The sequence below is a fragment of the Brugia malayi genome (genome assembly GCF_000002995.4).
Source record: "Brugia malayi strain FR3 genome assembly, contig: Bm_007, whole genome shotgun sequence".
In the NCBI taxonomy this organism is placed as follows: Eukaryota; Metazoa; Nematoda; class Chromadorea; order Rhabditida; family Onchocercidae; genus Brugia; species Brugia malayi.
Window position 1 is genome coordinate 387,395 of NW_025062284.1, and position 15,134 is coordinate 402,528.

A 15,134-nucleotide genomic window follows, 5' to 3' on the forward strand; every position below is an offset into this window, starting at 1 on the left:
TTCGTATTGTTTGTCTGAGATGGTAACTTTACCGCCACTGTTGCTACAATTTTAGATTTGTTTTATAATATACGTTTTTGTATTTTTTTTTTTTTTCTTCAAAAGATTAAATTAAAAATTTGTAAACTTTTTACGCATAAAGGTAACAATAACAGCAACAACAACAACAACAACAACAATAATGCATGAGAATAAATATTGTCGATCTTTTTTTTTTTTTTGATTTTTGTGAGATACTGCTTTGATTGAATTAATTTAATTACACGCACAATTAGATCTTTTATGCGTCCTCAAAATATTTTGCAAACTGAAAGAAGAAAAATGTTACAATTAGTTAATAATATTTCATTATTTTATACGTAACGAACGACACGTAACGATACGTACGTAACGTGTAAATCGTAAGTAACGCAACACAGAGAACCTAATTAAATGAAGGAAAATTATCTTTATCAATGATATGATAACAAATGTATATCTTTTGGATAAACAAATTGAGTAAACTAATGAATTTAGTAGGTAAATGTTACTCTACTCTACTCTAAACTAAAAATTATAAAATGATAAAGTAGTAAATGTTACTCTACTCTACTCTAAACTAAAAATTATAAAATGATAAAGTAGTAAATGTTACTCTACTCTACTCTAAACTATAAATTATAAAATGATAAAGTAGTAAATGTTACTCTACTCTACTCTAAACTAAAAATTATAAAGTAGTAAAAGCATTTGTGTTTCATTTGTAGAAGAGAGTATAATAACAGGTAGGTAGGCAAGCAAGCTAATATGCAAATGCAATGCATATTAGCTTGCTTCAAATAGCACAGCACTATTCTCATTCATATAAACAGATGAAAAGGAGCCGTGCAAACATTTTCAGATGGATAAGCAACCAACCAACCAACCAATGAACCAATGAACCAATCAACCAAGCTAACCAATCAATTACACTCCTCTAACTTTCATCATTCTACTACGTAGCACTACGTACTACTACCTTTGTACCACTCAACGTACAACGATCATATTGCTTTCAAGTGTGGCGCAAATGTAATTTTATAGAGCGCAAATGTAACTTTATAACATTAAAAGTACCATAAAATCAATTAAAAAAAAAAAAAAATATTTCATTCTTATTAATATATTCTTAATTGCTTAGTAATACTTATTGTCATAGAAAAAGGAAAAAAAAAATGATGATATAGAATAATATGATATGAAATAGTACAATCATTGATTTGATTGAATTTGATAAAAGTAAGTAAAAGCTAATTGATACATTGTAAAGTGATAACTACTTCTCTTCTTTCTTCTTCTTCATGAACAAGAAGAAGCAACAGACAGGTTGTTGTTGTTGTTGTTATTGTTGTTGTTGATCATTTCTTTGCAACCACACCAATTATTTTCTTCTTTTTTTCACAAGAGAGAGAGAGAGAGAGAGAGAGAGAGAGAGAGAGAGAGGGCTTCTTCTGTACGGTATTTGGTAAAGTGTTGCTGATGATGATGATGGTGAATTTTGATTTAGACGATGGCATGCACTATCGATAGTCAATGTTATCGTCTGCTATGAAGAATGACAAACAAAATGACATTATGGAAAGGTGTTTCAGCAAGGTGTTTCACCTTTAAGCATTCATAAAACTCTTTTAAACCAGGTATTAAAAGGTATGTGATTAATTATTAAGGTAAATTGCATTCAGAAATTTCATTGTTTTTCACTTCATTTGGTTTATTTTCCTGAATAATCTGAGTAAAAGAAGCGGAAAAAAAAAATGGAAAAGAAATGCGCAAGAATGTTTCAAATAAATAACAATAAGAAAAGCAAAAAAATGCTGTAATTGAAGAAAATTTTTCAATCTATAATAGAAACATATGTGTGTGTGCGTGTGTGTGTGTCTTATCTTCGACATTATCATATTGGTTTCATCACGATGACAAATATTACGAAGCAAACATTTCCAATTGTCATCAATCAATTAGTTCATTTCGTTAGCATAGCATAAGATTGATAACAGTAACAGCCAAACATAGAAAAAGGGATTCACTCATTCTTTATGTAAACAAAATTCCTTCCATTCTTTTTTTTTTTTTCTCATTTTTATTACAAAATAGTTTGAAATAACAGATGTAGTTGAATGAATAATATGCTAAAATTTAAATTGAACAATAGCTAATTTACCTTTTGTAATACTAAAAGTAATTATAGCCTTTTTTTTTTTAAACCACTTTAGTTAATTAATAAGAATAAACAAAAAGAATAGATAATAAAATACAATCTATAACTTCCTTAATTACTCTAAAACTTTCCTCAAATTATCATCTACTTCTCTAAAAAAAAGAAAACCTTCTTTCTTCAATTACCATCTCATCTTCATTTCCTCAATTTTTGATTACAAGTAAGTTTATTTGATTTTAAGTACCATTGATTACAAGTAAGTTTATTTGATTTTAAGTACCATTGATTACAAGTAAGTTCATTTGATTATAGGTATCTTTGATTATAAGTAAGTTTATTCTTATACAAATATCTTCAAATAATCTAAGATGAATATAATATATTCAGGAAAGATTGTAAACAAATCAGTGGAGAATGACCCTTCGTTTGTAAACAAACAAACACACACACACAAACACATACACATACATATACACACATACATACACATACACACATACACACACACACACACACACACACACACACACACACACACATACACATTTCATCAATAGTAACTTTTTTGAAACAAATCAGCTATACAAGTTTTAGGCTTTGTTTACTTCTCTTTTGCTTGTTGTTATCTTCTTTCCATCATTCATTCTGGCCAAAAGCATTTTCCGCACAAGGAAATTAAGCCCAACCGAGTAAAGCAATTTCCAAAATTTCTTCTTTTCTTATAAGAAAATAAAAAGAAAATATGAGAGAATGAGAGAAAAGTACTGGGCAATTAATTTTTTTGTTTTGGCCTCTAAAATATTAGCTGAATTATTGCTGTAAATGAAAATGGTCTAACAACAAATAATTTAAAATCAATCAGTGAAATTAGTCTGAAGGGCATTTGTCATTCAGTGTTACTAACACTTTAATCTAAAAGTAATAAGTAATTAAGCAAAGAACTGAAGATGTCAAATATGCTAATTCTCTTCATCTAACTTTTTATTTATTTACTTATTTTTCATCATAACGATCAATCACTTTTCAAAATTAATTGAAAAATAGATTTATTATTGGTAAGTAAAATTAAAATTAATCATTCAACAACAGCGCAGCATTTTAAGACAATCAATAATGTGACAATATGACAATTATATTTACAAAATTCATTAAATATACGAAAAATCGTTCTTAAATTTTATACATTTCTTCTAGGATTTGAATTTGTGAATGAGTGTAATAAATATGAAGAAATAAGCAGCACGATAAAATGCAAAACTTGCATGCATGCATGTTTTGCATGCATGCAACACTCTACAACAATAACAGAAGCAAAGATTCGTCTCTCTCTCTCTCTCTCTCTCAGAAAGTTTGTTTAGTCTGAAAGGAATATAAATATTTTCTTTCTTACAAAATTACATTCTAAATTAATATAATATCCCAATTATCATACTACTAAGTATCTTTTGTTTACAAATAAACAAAAAAAAAAAAGGCAATGCAAAACTTTTTTTTTCAATTTTTTTTTTTTTTTTTAAAAATTTGTTTCAAATTAAAATTTCTTCAAGCTATTATCATTATTCAGCTATCTTTTCTTTCTCCCAGCACTTAATCATCTTATATGCTTATAAGGGTTTACTTTCATCGGTTAACATTAACCTTTAACCTTTAACCTTTTAGTGCTAAGTATTAATGACATTTGACACCATCTGTTATGATATCATCATCCATACATATTGTTACTACTTGTGATATTAACAAAAAAAAAAGATGAAATTGAAAATGAAAGATAAATTTAATTTTTTTGAATTACAATTTCAATTCTAATGAAAATTCAAAATTACACACACACACACACACACACACACACACACACACACACACACACACACACACACACACACACACACACACACACACACACACACACATACACACACACACACACACATACATACACACACACACCCAAAACGTCCATTGCATCAAGTTTTTGTTTTCTGAAAATGGGACATTGCCGACAAACATTAACCACGCAGCCTTGTCCTTCTCCTCCTCCTTCTCCTACCATCGTCACCTGTCAATACCACCACGCACTATTTGTCACAGCTATAATTGTCACCACCGATCCGATCCGATCCGATCCGATTCGATCCGATTCCAGTTAATCCGGTAAGAGATGATCACACGGTAAGACGATCACATCAAATGCTTTCTTTTCTTTTCTTCCTCTTATTGCATACATACGTCATTTACTCCTAACAACAAATTTAAAAGTTAACAAACAAGCAGTAGTATCTTTTTTGTTTGTCTCTTTGCATAACAATCTTCAAATGCATTGTTTCCTCCTTAACCTCTCTTCTTTTCTCTCTCTCTCTCTCTCTCTCTCTCCCTCTCTCTGAATTCAATCCGATATTTGTGTTTATGTCAAAAATAGAACGAGACTGAGACTAGACGTCGCGACATTGAACAATGTAAACATATTTGACATATAAACATCTACACACACACACAGACACAGACAGACACACACACACACACACACGACGTCATCAGACAGACAGACAAACATTTTTGCATATTGCAGGGCGCAAATGGTAGGCGTGTTGTTGTCTGTTGGGTTGGTGACACTAACTGGAAGAGAGAGGAATGGTTGGAACGATCGGTGGGGCGCTAGTTGATGGAGGGAAGTAAAATGGAGCTGGAAGTAGAAGAATAGCTTCTTGGAATGGGAAGATTTGAGCGCAAAAGGATTGTTCCCTTCTCTTCGCCATCTAACCGCCCTGTGTAATTTCAACGCAAAGGGCGCAATTTGCAACAAATAAACAAATAGCCTAGCTAAATCATCAGATAAATATGCTTGTGATCAGTTATCATTAAAGTGACAAACATCAAATTAGGATGACACAAACAGTTGTCCTTTAAACGTTCATTTATATATCTATCAGTAAGTTTACTAATTTGCTAGAAATGAACAATCGAAATGAGTAAATAAATATGAGTGAAAATTTTGTTGATATATATAATAAGCGTTTGTTGTGAAATGTGCCACTTCTTGTTGTTCTGATGAAAAGTTGGAAGTAAATAAAAGTTGTTGTTTACTATCAAAGTTAAGGTAAACAACAGAAAATTTAACTACGATAAACAAGTTGTTTACTTTTGTCTCTTCTATCTATCTGTGACATCAATTATCAAATCTTAAACCGTAAAGGTAACATCTGCTTGAGAAGCATAAAAATTCCACTACAATCAATTTTAAATTGTTAACTATTCTCCTCTGTCATCCGTCCGTCCGTCCGTCCGTCCATCCGTCCATCCGTACATCCGTCCGTCATTCATCAATCATTTCTCTTCGTAACCCACAAATACTCAAAATACTTTCATCCTACCCTGTCACCCATCATTATCGTACCACTACCACTACCGTATGTGACAATGAAAATCAGGAAAATAAACGCTTATACGTTTTTCTGCCGGATATGGTCTTACTTGACAAATTTTTGCATGATAAATTTTACAAATCGAATAATTTTAAACAAGCAAGAGATTGATAGAAGAGAGAGAGGAAAAAAAAAGTAAAGTAGAAAAAGCAAAGCAAAAGAAAAATGTGATAAGGAATTTCTTCTCGTCCTCATAAAAAAAAGATTATCAAAAAAAAAAAGAAAATAATCAAATTTAAAAAAAAAAAAGATTATTGATGAGAAGAAATTTGCTAACGACTTATTCTCTCTTTTCCTTATCTCTTTTCTTCTTCTTTTTTTTTATACGATTTTTGTTTGATATTAAATAGCAGAAATGAATAACAAATCATTAATAAAAAAAAAAAAAAAAAAAAAAAAAAAAAAAACGAAGAAAAAGAAACGAAACGAAAATGTCATTTATGTGAGAAATTTTTACTATGCAAATGAATGAATTTCTAACAATATTCAATGAAATGTTCTTACTGATAATTGCAATGATAATGATAAGTAATAATTATTAGTGAGTATTTGTCGTGATAATGATAATTGTAATTATGATAAGATGACCATGATAATGATAATTATGATAAGATGACCATGATAATGATAATTATAATTATGATAAGAATGATAAATAACAATCATCAATGAGCAATTATCATGATAATGATAATTATAATTATGATAATAATTATAAATAATAATCATGAATGAGCAATTACCATGATAATGATAATTATAATTATGATAAGATGACCATGACAATCATAATTAAAATTCTGATAAGAATGATAAATAATAGTCACCAGTGAGCAATTACCATGATAATGATAATTATAATTATGATAAGAATGATAACTGCAGTAATAAATAATAGTGGTAATAATAATGATAGCTGACATCGAAAACAATGATAATATTAAGTACTGATAAGTAGTTGACATCGAAAACAATGATAATATTAAGTACTGATAAGTAGTTGACATCGAAAACAATGATAATATTAAGTACTGATAAGTAGTTGACATCGAAAACAATGATAATATTAAGTACTGATAAGTAGTTGACATCGAAAACAATGATAATATTAAGTACTGATAAGTAGTTGACACTAACAGATTTGGCTAACTTTTTTTGTCACATATATATTTTATTTTACTTTTAACACAAAATCATATTTTTCAACTGAATGAAAATATCTTGAAATGATAATTGAAGAAATGATTAGTAATACTTTATCATAAACATTTTATTTCTTTGTTGGTTTATATTTCTACTCTAAGATTTTTGAAATTATCTGATCACATATCTGATGCATCGTTTCTTTCTTTTTTTGTAAACAATCATCGCAGAACGGAATGTTAATTTAACATAGTTTAATTTTTTTTCTTTTTAATATAAAAAGTTTAAAAGAGAAGAGAAACATTTAAAAGAATTGTAATTAAAATGTTTGGAAATCTCGACATAATTCTTAAATTACTCTTTTTTTGTAAACTTTTTTTTTTTTTTGTTCTTTATTAAAAATTTGATGAAATTTAGGTTTTAATGAAAGAAATAATTGACTAAAGGATTAACAGATGAAAGAAAAGGTAACAAACAATTCAACGAATAATTAAAAATGGTTTTGTACCTTCTTGTACCTTGCAAAAAAAAAAAAAAAAAAGAAAAAGATTCATTTCTAAAGTTTTACATTCTGTCATCATATTTCATCGATTTTAAAATGAACTTATGCTAATTAGCTCATTGTTTATTTAATTTTAAAATTTACAAAATATTTCATAAAGTTTTTTTATCACTTTAATTTCTGATCAAAAATGATCATAGAGGGAGTGTGAAATATTCTAGTGATAGCTTCTTTATATTTTATGTTTAATTTGATTAGATTCAATTTTATGGATTTTGACCTGAATATTATAGATCAAAAATTGGATCAGAAATTGAAAATGACTGAGGAAGAACAATTATACATTTAACTACCCACAAATTTGAAGTCAAAATAATCAAAATAAATTATCATCATTTATCACTGAACAATGAATTCCATCTCGAATGTCACAAACAATGTAAAATCTCGAATTATCAAATTTAAGCTTCATTTAAAAAAAAAAAAAAAAAAAAAAAGGGATATTTTAAAATTAAATTTTCCAACTGTTAAATAAGTTTCTTTCTTTCCTTTTATATATTTTTTTTTTTTATCTTCAAAAAATGTTGAAAGAAAAATTTAGAAAATTTTCATCGCCAATAATCCCCTCCCTCCCGCCCTCCCCCCATTGGTCACTAATCCTTCTTTTTTCATTTTTAATTCCATTCGTATTTAAATTAAAAAAAAAAAAAAATTTTTTTTATATTTAATTTTTTACAGTAAAATATATCACCGAGGGGGCGGGGGCGGGGGAGGAGGGGGGAGTGAAAAATGACATTTGCAAATTAAAGTAAAAAAATTTTTAAATTAATCCTAAAATTTAAATTTTTTTTTCCAATCTATAAAAAGGAATAAAAAATTAAAATTTTCTGAATTTTTACTAATTACCTTATAATATAATATTTTTCTTTTTCTTTTTTTTTTTTTTAACTTTTTTACTTGAAAAAAAATTATTGATAAAATATTTAGTATAAACTAATAACAAAAAATATGCCAAAAAAGAAAAATGCAAAGAAATTGCGAGAGTAATCCCTCTCTCTCTCTCTCTCTCTCTCTCTCCCTCTCTTAATATAGTACAAATATGAAAGTAATCAAAAGTTTACTCAGATTCATTTCATCAATGCAAATTACTAATGTTCCAAAAAAATATATAAGTAAAAAATAACTTAATGTTTATCTTTTATCAAAAATAAATTAATTAATTTGATAATTAAATAAATATATTAATTAAATTTATATTAAAATTTTTATATATTAAATTTATACTAAATTAATCGGACAAGTAGAATTAGCAATAGTAAAAAGATTTCATTAACGATTAGAAAATTAATTATATTCAAATGTCAAACTTTACCATTTATCAGTACTTGCATAATTACTAATGATAATAATATATTACTAGTAATGATGAAGTGATTTTGTCAAGTAAAGGACAATTGCGCTTATTGACATCTTTAACGATTAGAAAATTAATTATATTCAAATGTCAAACTTTACTACTTATCAGTAACTTGCATAATTACTAATGATAATAATATATTACTAGTAATGATGAAGTGATTTTGCCAAGTAAAGGACAATTGCGCTAATTAACAATTACCATCAAAAAAAAAAAAAATTTATCTATTAAGTAAGAATCATTTCCTCTTTGTTTCGAGAGATATCCAATATTATTAACTCGATATTACTACTAATTACTTTACTCTCTCTCTCTCTCCCTCCCTCCCTCCCTCTCTCTCTCTGTGTCACCATATCATTAAAATGCTAACATAAACAGGGAATTATTAAGCAATCAATAGAGATTTTCTAATTGTATTTAATAAATACTAAACAAGTAAAAAGGGATGCATATTACTCTTTCTTACTTTTCTAATAAGTAATACTTAATTTTAATTATGAATTGAATTGATCAATTTTCTGCTTTATAATATTCCATCCATTTCCTCAACTATCCCTATGGATGATCAGTAATAATCGATATTTAGTGATCTGATGATATTACAATGATCAATCAATTGAAACTGATCAAAAAATCAATCATAATGGATCGCTCTTTTTTTTAGATTAATCATTAATTTCTGTGAAATTTAATGATGCAAGCAAATAGCTATCTACAAAAAGCTTTTAAAGCTATTATTATTACTAATATGCATATGATCAAAGATCAATTTTTTGTTTTTAAAATGCAAAATGAAACAAAAAAAAAAGAAATCGATGTATTGAAGAGTGAAAAATATTAATGAATGTAATTTCTTTAAAATAATCATTAGTTTAATTTTTCTAATGATAAACAAATTTGAGCATATGAATAATTTATTAATTAAATAATAATATAAAAATTTTATTAATTAAATAAATATATATTTACAAAAAATTAAATATAATATAAAAATGTTTGTTAATTAAATATAAAAAAAATTTAAATAAAAAAAAAAAATTTCTTAATTAAATATAATATAAAAATGTTTGTTAATTAAATATATAACATAAAAATTCTGATAACACTGTAAAAATTCAAATTATTATTGCTTTTTAAGCAAGATAGAAAAGTAAATTGAATGAGAGGGAGAGAGAGAGAGAGAGAGAGAGAAAAGAGATGAAAGTCTCCGTCTTGTCTAAGTTATAAAAAAAAATCAATATCTAATATCTGATACCAAAATCACTAATCAATATCTAATATCTGATACCAAAATCACTAATCAATATCTAATATCTGATACCAAAATCACTAATCAATATCTAATATCTGATACCAAAATCACTAATCAATATCTAATATCTGATATCTGATATCAAAATCACTAATCAATATCTGATTAAAAAGAAAAAAAACAAATACCCGACCCTATATAAGCACTAAGAATGAAAAATTCAAAACTTATTCTAAAAGTATGAATTTAAATCGATGTTTTCATCGACTTTAAAATTTTCCATTTTAAAATCTCAAAATATTTTTCATAAAATATTTGAAAAATTTCATATCATTATAATTCAGACAAAAAAAAAAAAAAAAAAAAAAGATTCTCGATGAAACCGGAAAATAAATTGTTTCTAGGAAAATCCAAAAGTGTAAAAATTTATATTATCGATTCAAGCTAAGATTACACTAATCAAATTATCAATGCTTTTACAATGATACTAACAGAAGGTTTCCATCCGGAAAACTTTTCAAATTTTGAAATTTGATTAACTAAAATCAATTTCAGCAAAAAAAAAAAATTTCAGCAGGACAAAAGAGCTCAAATCTCGAGATTGGCGGTACGGTACAGTGCTCACAAAGCCTATCATTTCATTAATATAATGCATATAGAAAAAAAATGGATATGAACGAGGAGGTTGCATACATTTATTGCTGAATTTATTATCGAGTGTAATAATAATATAAATCCGAGATTGGACAAGAAGCAGAAGAAGTATGTGGGCGGAGATGTCTAGACATACATCTTTCATTTGCCTTCCTTGGGCGGTTCTGTCCTCTCCCTTTCTCCAATACTTTCCTTTCATTTTTTTTTTTTTTAAACCGATAGCAATAAGCAAATATATATATTATTGTTCTGTCTCAGAGGAAAAATTCTCAAAGTATAGTGAAATTAGCATGTCACATCTCAATTCTCGACTATGCTATACGAATTAGTCATCCGATGATTACATCCTGTCACAGAATATCAAAAAAAAGAAAGGACAAATGAATAAATGTCTTTCATTTCATACCATATTTCTTGACTTTACAACTTTTTACAAAGACATATGTATGTTGCTGCTACTACTGGTTGATGGTCAAGAGAATGACAAACCGTTCGTTTGTCACATGTCACATGATGTCAACTGACCATATATAGAATCATTCATCCAGAATAAATAAAACCAAAAAGAGACAAACAAAAAAAAAAAAAAAAAAAAAAAGTGAAGAAAGTATTTCTAGCAAAATGATTCAAATATTTAGACTATTTTCATTTTTTTTTTTTTTTTTTTTTTTTTTTCATTTCATTGGTATCAGATAGTAAGAATGAATGTTTCTGAAGAAATGACACTAAAATATGTGACACAATTGTGTCAACCATTTTTTTTTGCAATACTTCATTTTGCTCAAAAACAAAATGAAAAAAATAAAATGACACACACATTTTAATTTTTTCTCATTTAGCTATTGTCTATTTTTGTAAATTCACTGCTAATGTGACATTTACTAATGTCACATTAAAGAGTTTTTGCATCCGAAAAAATTTTGCAAAATAAAATTTTCAGACAAAAATTGATGCAAATATTTTGCGATAACATATAATAAAGATTTATAAAAAAAAAGTGAGTGAGATTTATGGCGGAAAAAATTAGATGTCATCATAAGTTGTCATTTGAGAGTATTTTTTTTTTTTCAAATTCAACAATTAGTTAAAAGAAACGAAATGAAAAATTTAAAAATGAAAAAAAAAAAAAAAAAAAAAAAAAGGTTCTCCGCTGCTAACAGTAACTAATTAATCAATTAAATTTCAACTGTCTCTTACAAAAATGAAACGAAAGTATTGAATGCATTTTCCTAAAGTTATTTTTTACTAATGCCTAATGTCCTCAAATTTATTGTCACATTATAGTGTCACATCCTTTCTTCATATGGCTTTATATTTGCATAAAATTATTGTTGCAATAAATTTTTTTGAGTAAAAGCTCTAAATTTTTTACATCATGGATGGTTAAAAGTGTGCAATCGAACGAACAAGAAATGAAATAAGAAAAGTAAAAAGATGGCAAATACAAATTGCATTTTCTTTTTTTTTTTTTTAATTTGTAATTTTAAATTTGAAATTTATAAGTGATGGTACTAGTTAATTTGACATATTAACATTTAATCAGAAAGAAATTGGAGTGTATCATGTGACAAGTTAGCCAATGAATAGGATGTGCAATTGTCACAGCTGTGAAGTAACGATGAAATTGAGAATGAAACATTTTCTATTCTTTGAATTTTAATTGAAATTGAACCTAACATTAGCTATCATTTTTATCTGTCTCTCTTGATTTCAAACAAAAAAATTAGAGCAAATTTTGAAAAAGAAAATTGAAAAATGTCAATCAAAAAAAAAAAAGTGAAATTGAACAGTTTGCTTGAACGAATGAGCGGGAAAAGAGAAGAGAGAAGGTGACAGAGCTAGCCATAATGATGTGACATTCATTCATTCATTCGTTTTCAGAAGAGACTTAAAAAAGAGATTCTCGATCTTCGGTCATCCATTCTACCACTTGTCACAGTGAGTGTAACGTTTTGATTTTCAGGCAAGAAAAGACGCTAGATAAACACAGGAGACAATGTAGTGTCATTGTAGACATGTGACATGGACGGGACAGGCGACAACTGGGACAGGTGACAACTTGGACAGGCGATAACTTCAGCAAAGGACAGTCAAGACTGGCTTGGGCTGTGATTGTGAAATGCGAAAAAAGCAATCATTCTCCCTCATAACTACACATGGTCACATCCTACTCCTAAAGTGACCACAGATAAAATTGTGGACAAGCATGACACATACATACACATACACACACACACACACACACACACATACACACATACATGTACATATTTATGCAGAAGTTGACAGATGATTGAGCAAGTTTAGATTTGACGTAGAAGCAGAAGCAGCAAAATTGACAGACAGTTTATAAGGAAGGGACAATGTCTAACGAAGTGTGCTTGGTTAGTTTAGCTAACGAAGGGAAGCAGAACTCGGGGTGAGTGACTCGTTGTCACAGTGGTAGCAGAGAGACACTACTAGTCGAGAGATTGGATTCGGGATGAGAGGGTTAATTGAAATTGGTGGTGCTGCTGGTGGACTGACTGGAGCGGAAGTGTTTGGTGCAAAGGTTGTTTGGTGCAAAAGTGGTTTGATTCTGGAGGGAGGTGCAACCGAGTAAATCTATAGAATTATCAGTTAACGGCTCAAACAGCTAATTAATTTAGCTATAAAATAATCAAAGCTTCTACACGATTGATTCATTTAAGCTAAAGTAATAAAATAATACTTTTAAAATTTAAAAACAAAAAAAAAAAAAGTGCTTTAAAATTCAAAATTTTTATGTTAAACATATACTTTCAATCAGAAATTTTCTATTTATACTTTATACATACATTACTTTATTACTTTTACTCACTTCTTTACGTTCGCTTACGCTTACGTTAATCATTTATATTACACTTTTGAGTTATACTTGTTTAATATATAATTATTTCCGTTTACGTGTACCTCTAATGACAATTCATATACCTAAAGCATCACACGTAAATACTATAAATTTTACACGCATACATAGATATACATACGTAAACTTTTGCAATGCGTCATTTACGTCATTTAAATTTTTGTTTTATTCATTCGATAAGCATAAATACTTCCTATCAATTTGGCATTTTTCTCAAATTTTTAGTGGTGACACTATTAGAAATCAATCGGTGTAAGCGATGATAAAATGCTAATTCGAAAAATTAAAATATGAAATGATCAAAGTGTCATTAATTAATAAGATAATTAAATACTAAAATTTAATTTATTCAATATCAGAGACAAATTGTGGTATTGATACAAAACGGAAAACTCTATGATATCTGTGATAAGAGACAATCCCTATTGGATGATAATTTATGATCAATGATAATGGCTCACTGATAATTTTAGTAAAAATTGTTAAGGAAAGGGAATGTCACTAATTAATAAGATAATTAAATGTACTAAAATTTAATTTATTCAATATCAGAGACAAATTGTGGTACTGATACAAAACGGAAAACTCTATGATATCTGTGATAAGAGACAATCCTTATTGGATGATAATTTATGATCAATGATAATGGCTCACTGATAAGGAAAAGGAAAGAAGATATGATTAATTATATTATTAACGGATAGTATTTCTACTATTGGACAAATTTTATTGGATAATTATTTATTTGTCAAACTATCGATTCTAAAATATTTTCTAAACATCGTTTATCTGCCAGTCCTTCCCTTCTTGCAAGCATTTATAATTACATTTTCTTCTCCTTATTTTCGATTGATTGACAAGTTAAAAGCAAAGTAAAATAATCTCTTCTTCACAAAAAGAGAAAGAGAGAGAGAGAGAGAGAGAAGAAGAAAAAAAACATATCATTTCATTCTTGATATGAAAGTAAAAAATATGAAATCGAGAAAGAAGGAAGGAGAGAGAGAGAGAGAGAGAGAGAGAGAGATTGTTTGTTTTAAAAATTTTTTAAATTTAATACAGTTTATATAAATAAATGCTTTTCTTCTTATACATTCAAAAGTACTTATAAAATGGAGAAAAATGAGCAAAGAAAGGGACAGGAATAGGTAAGTAAATAAAATAGAATAAAGTAAGTTTTCTTCTCGAGAAACTGATAGTCTTTCTCGAGAACTTTTTTCTCGAGAACGAGAAAGTCTTTCTCGAGAACGAGAAATTTTGTTAACAATCTACGCTTAATTACTTCAATATCAGAAATCATTTCTTCACTACTGATAATTTTGATAGCAAAAATCAATGAAACAATTAAACCTAATCATCGATTGAAATAATCTTGTTTACAAAATTAACTTTATGGTATTTGTCAACTTATCAGTAAGTAGTATAGATGAATACCTAAATATCAGAGAGTTCCTAAGCTTAATTACTTCAATATCAGAAATCATTTCTTCACTACTGATAATTTTGATAGCAAAAATCAATGAAACAATTAAACCTAATCATCGATTATTACTGTCACTGAAATAATCTTGTTTACAAGATTAACTTTATGATATTATCAATTTATCAATAAATATTAGGGAGTTCCAAATTTACAAAAATTTTATGCTACATAGCATAATTTTTTTGATTTTACTAAAAATAGTAT

General features: G+C 27.6%; 1 protein-coding gene across 2 annotated transcripts; it reads left to right on the forward strand.

The window, feature by feature from the left end:
* Positions 1-12,926: 12,926 nt before the first annotated feature.
* On the forward strand, positions 12,927-14,476 carry Bm10776 (Uncharacterized protein; the record flags this gene model as incomplete). Of its 2 annotated transcripts, none has more annotated exons than XM_043082681.1 (2): positions 12,927-12,947; positions 13,013-13,165. In XM_043082681.1, 2 exons carry the CDS (start codon positions 12,927-12,929, stop codon positions 13,163-13,165), a joined length of 174 nt encoding a protein of 57 aa, XP_042938615.1. The 2 variants fall into 2 exon arrangements, with proteins under 2 accessions (XP_042938615.1, XP_042938616.1); XM_043082682.1 differs by lacking the exon at positions 12,927-12,947 and adding an exon at positions 14,350-14,476 and having other exon boundaries at positions 13,046-13,161.
* Between the last annotated feature and the right edge of the window lie 658 nt (positions 14,477-15,134).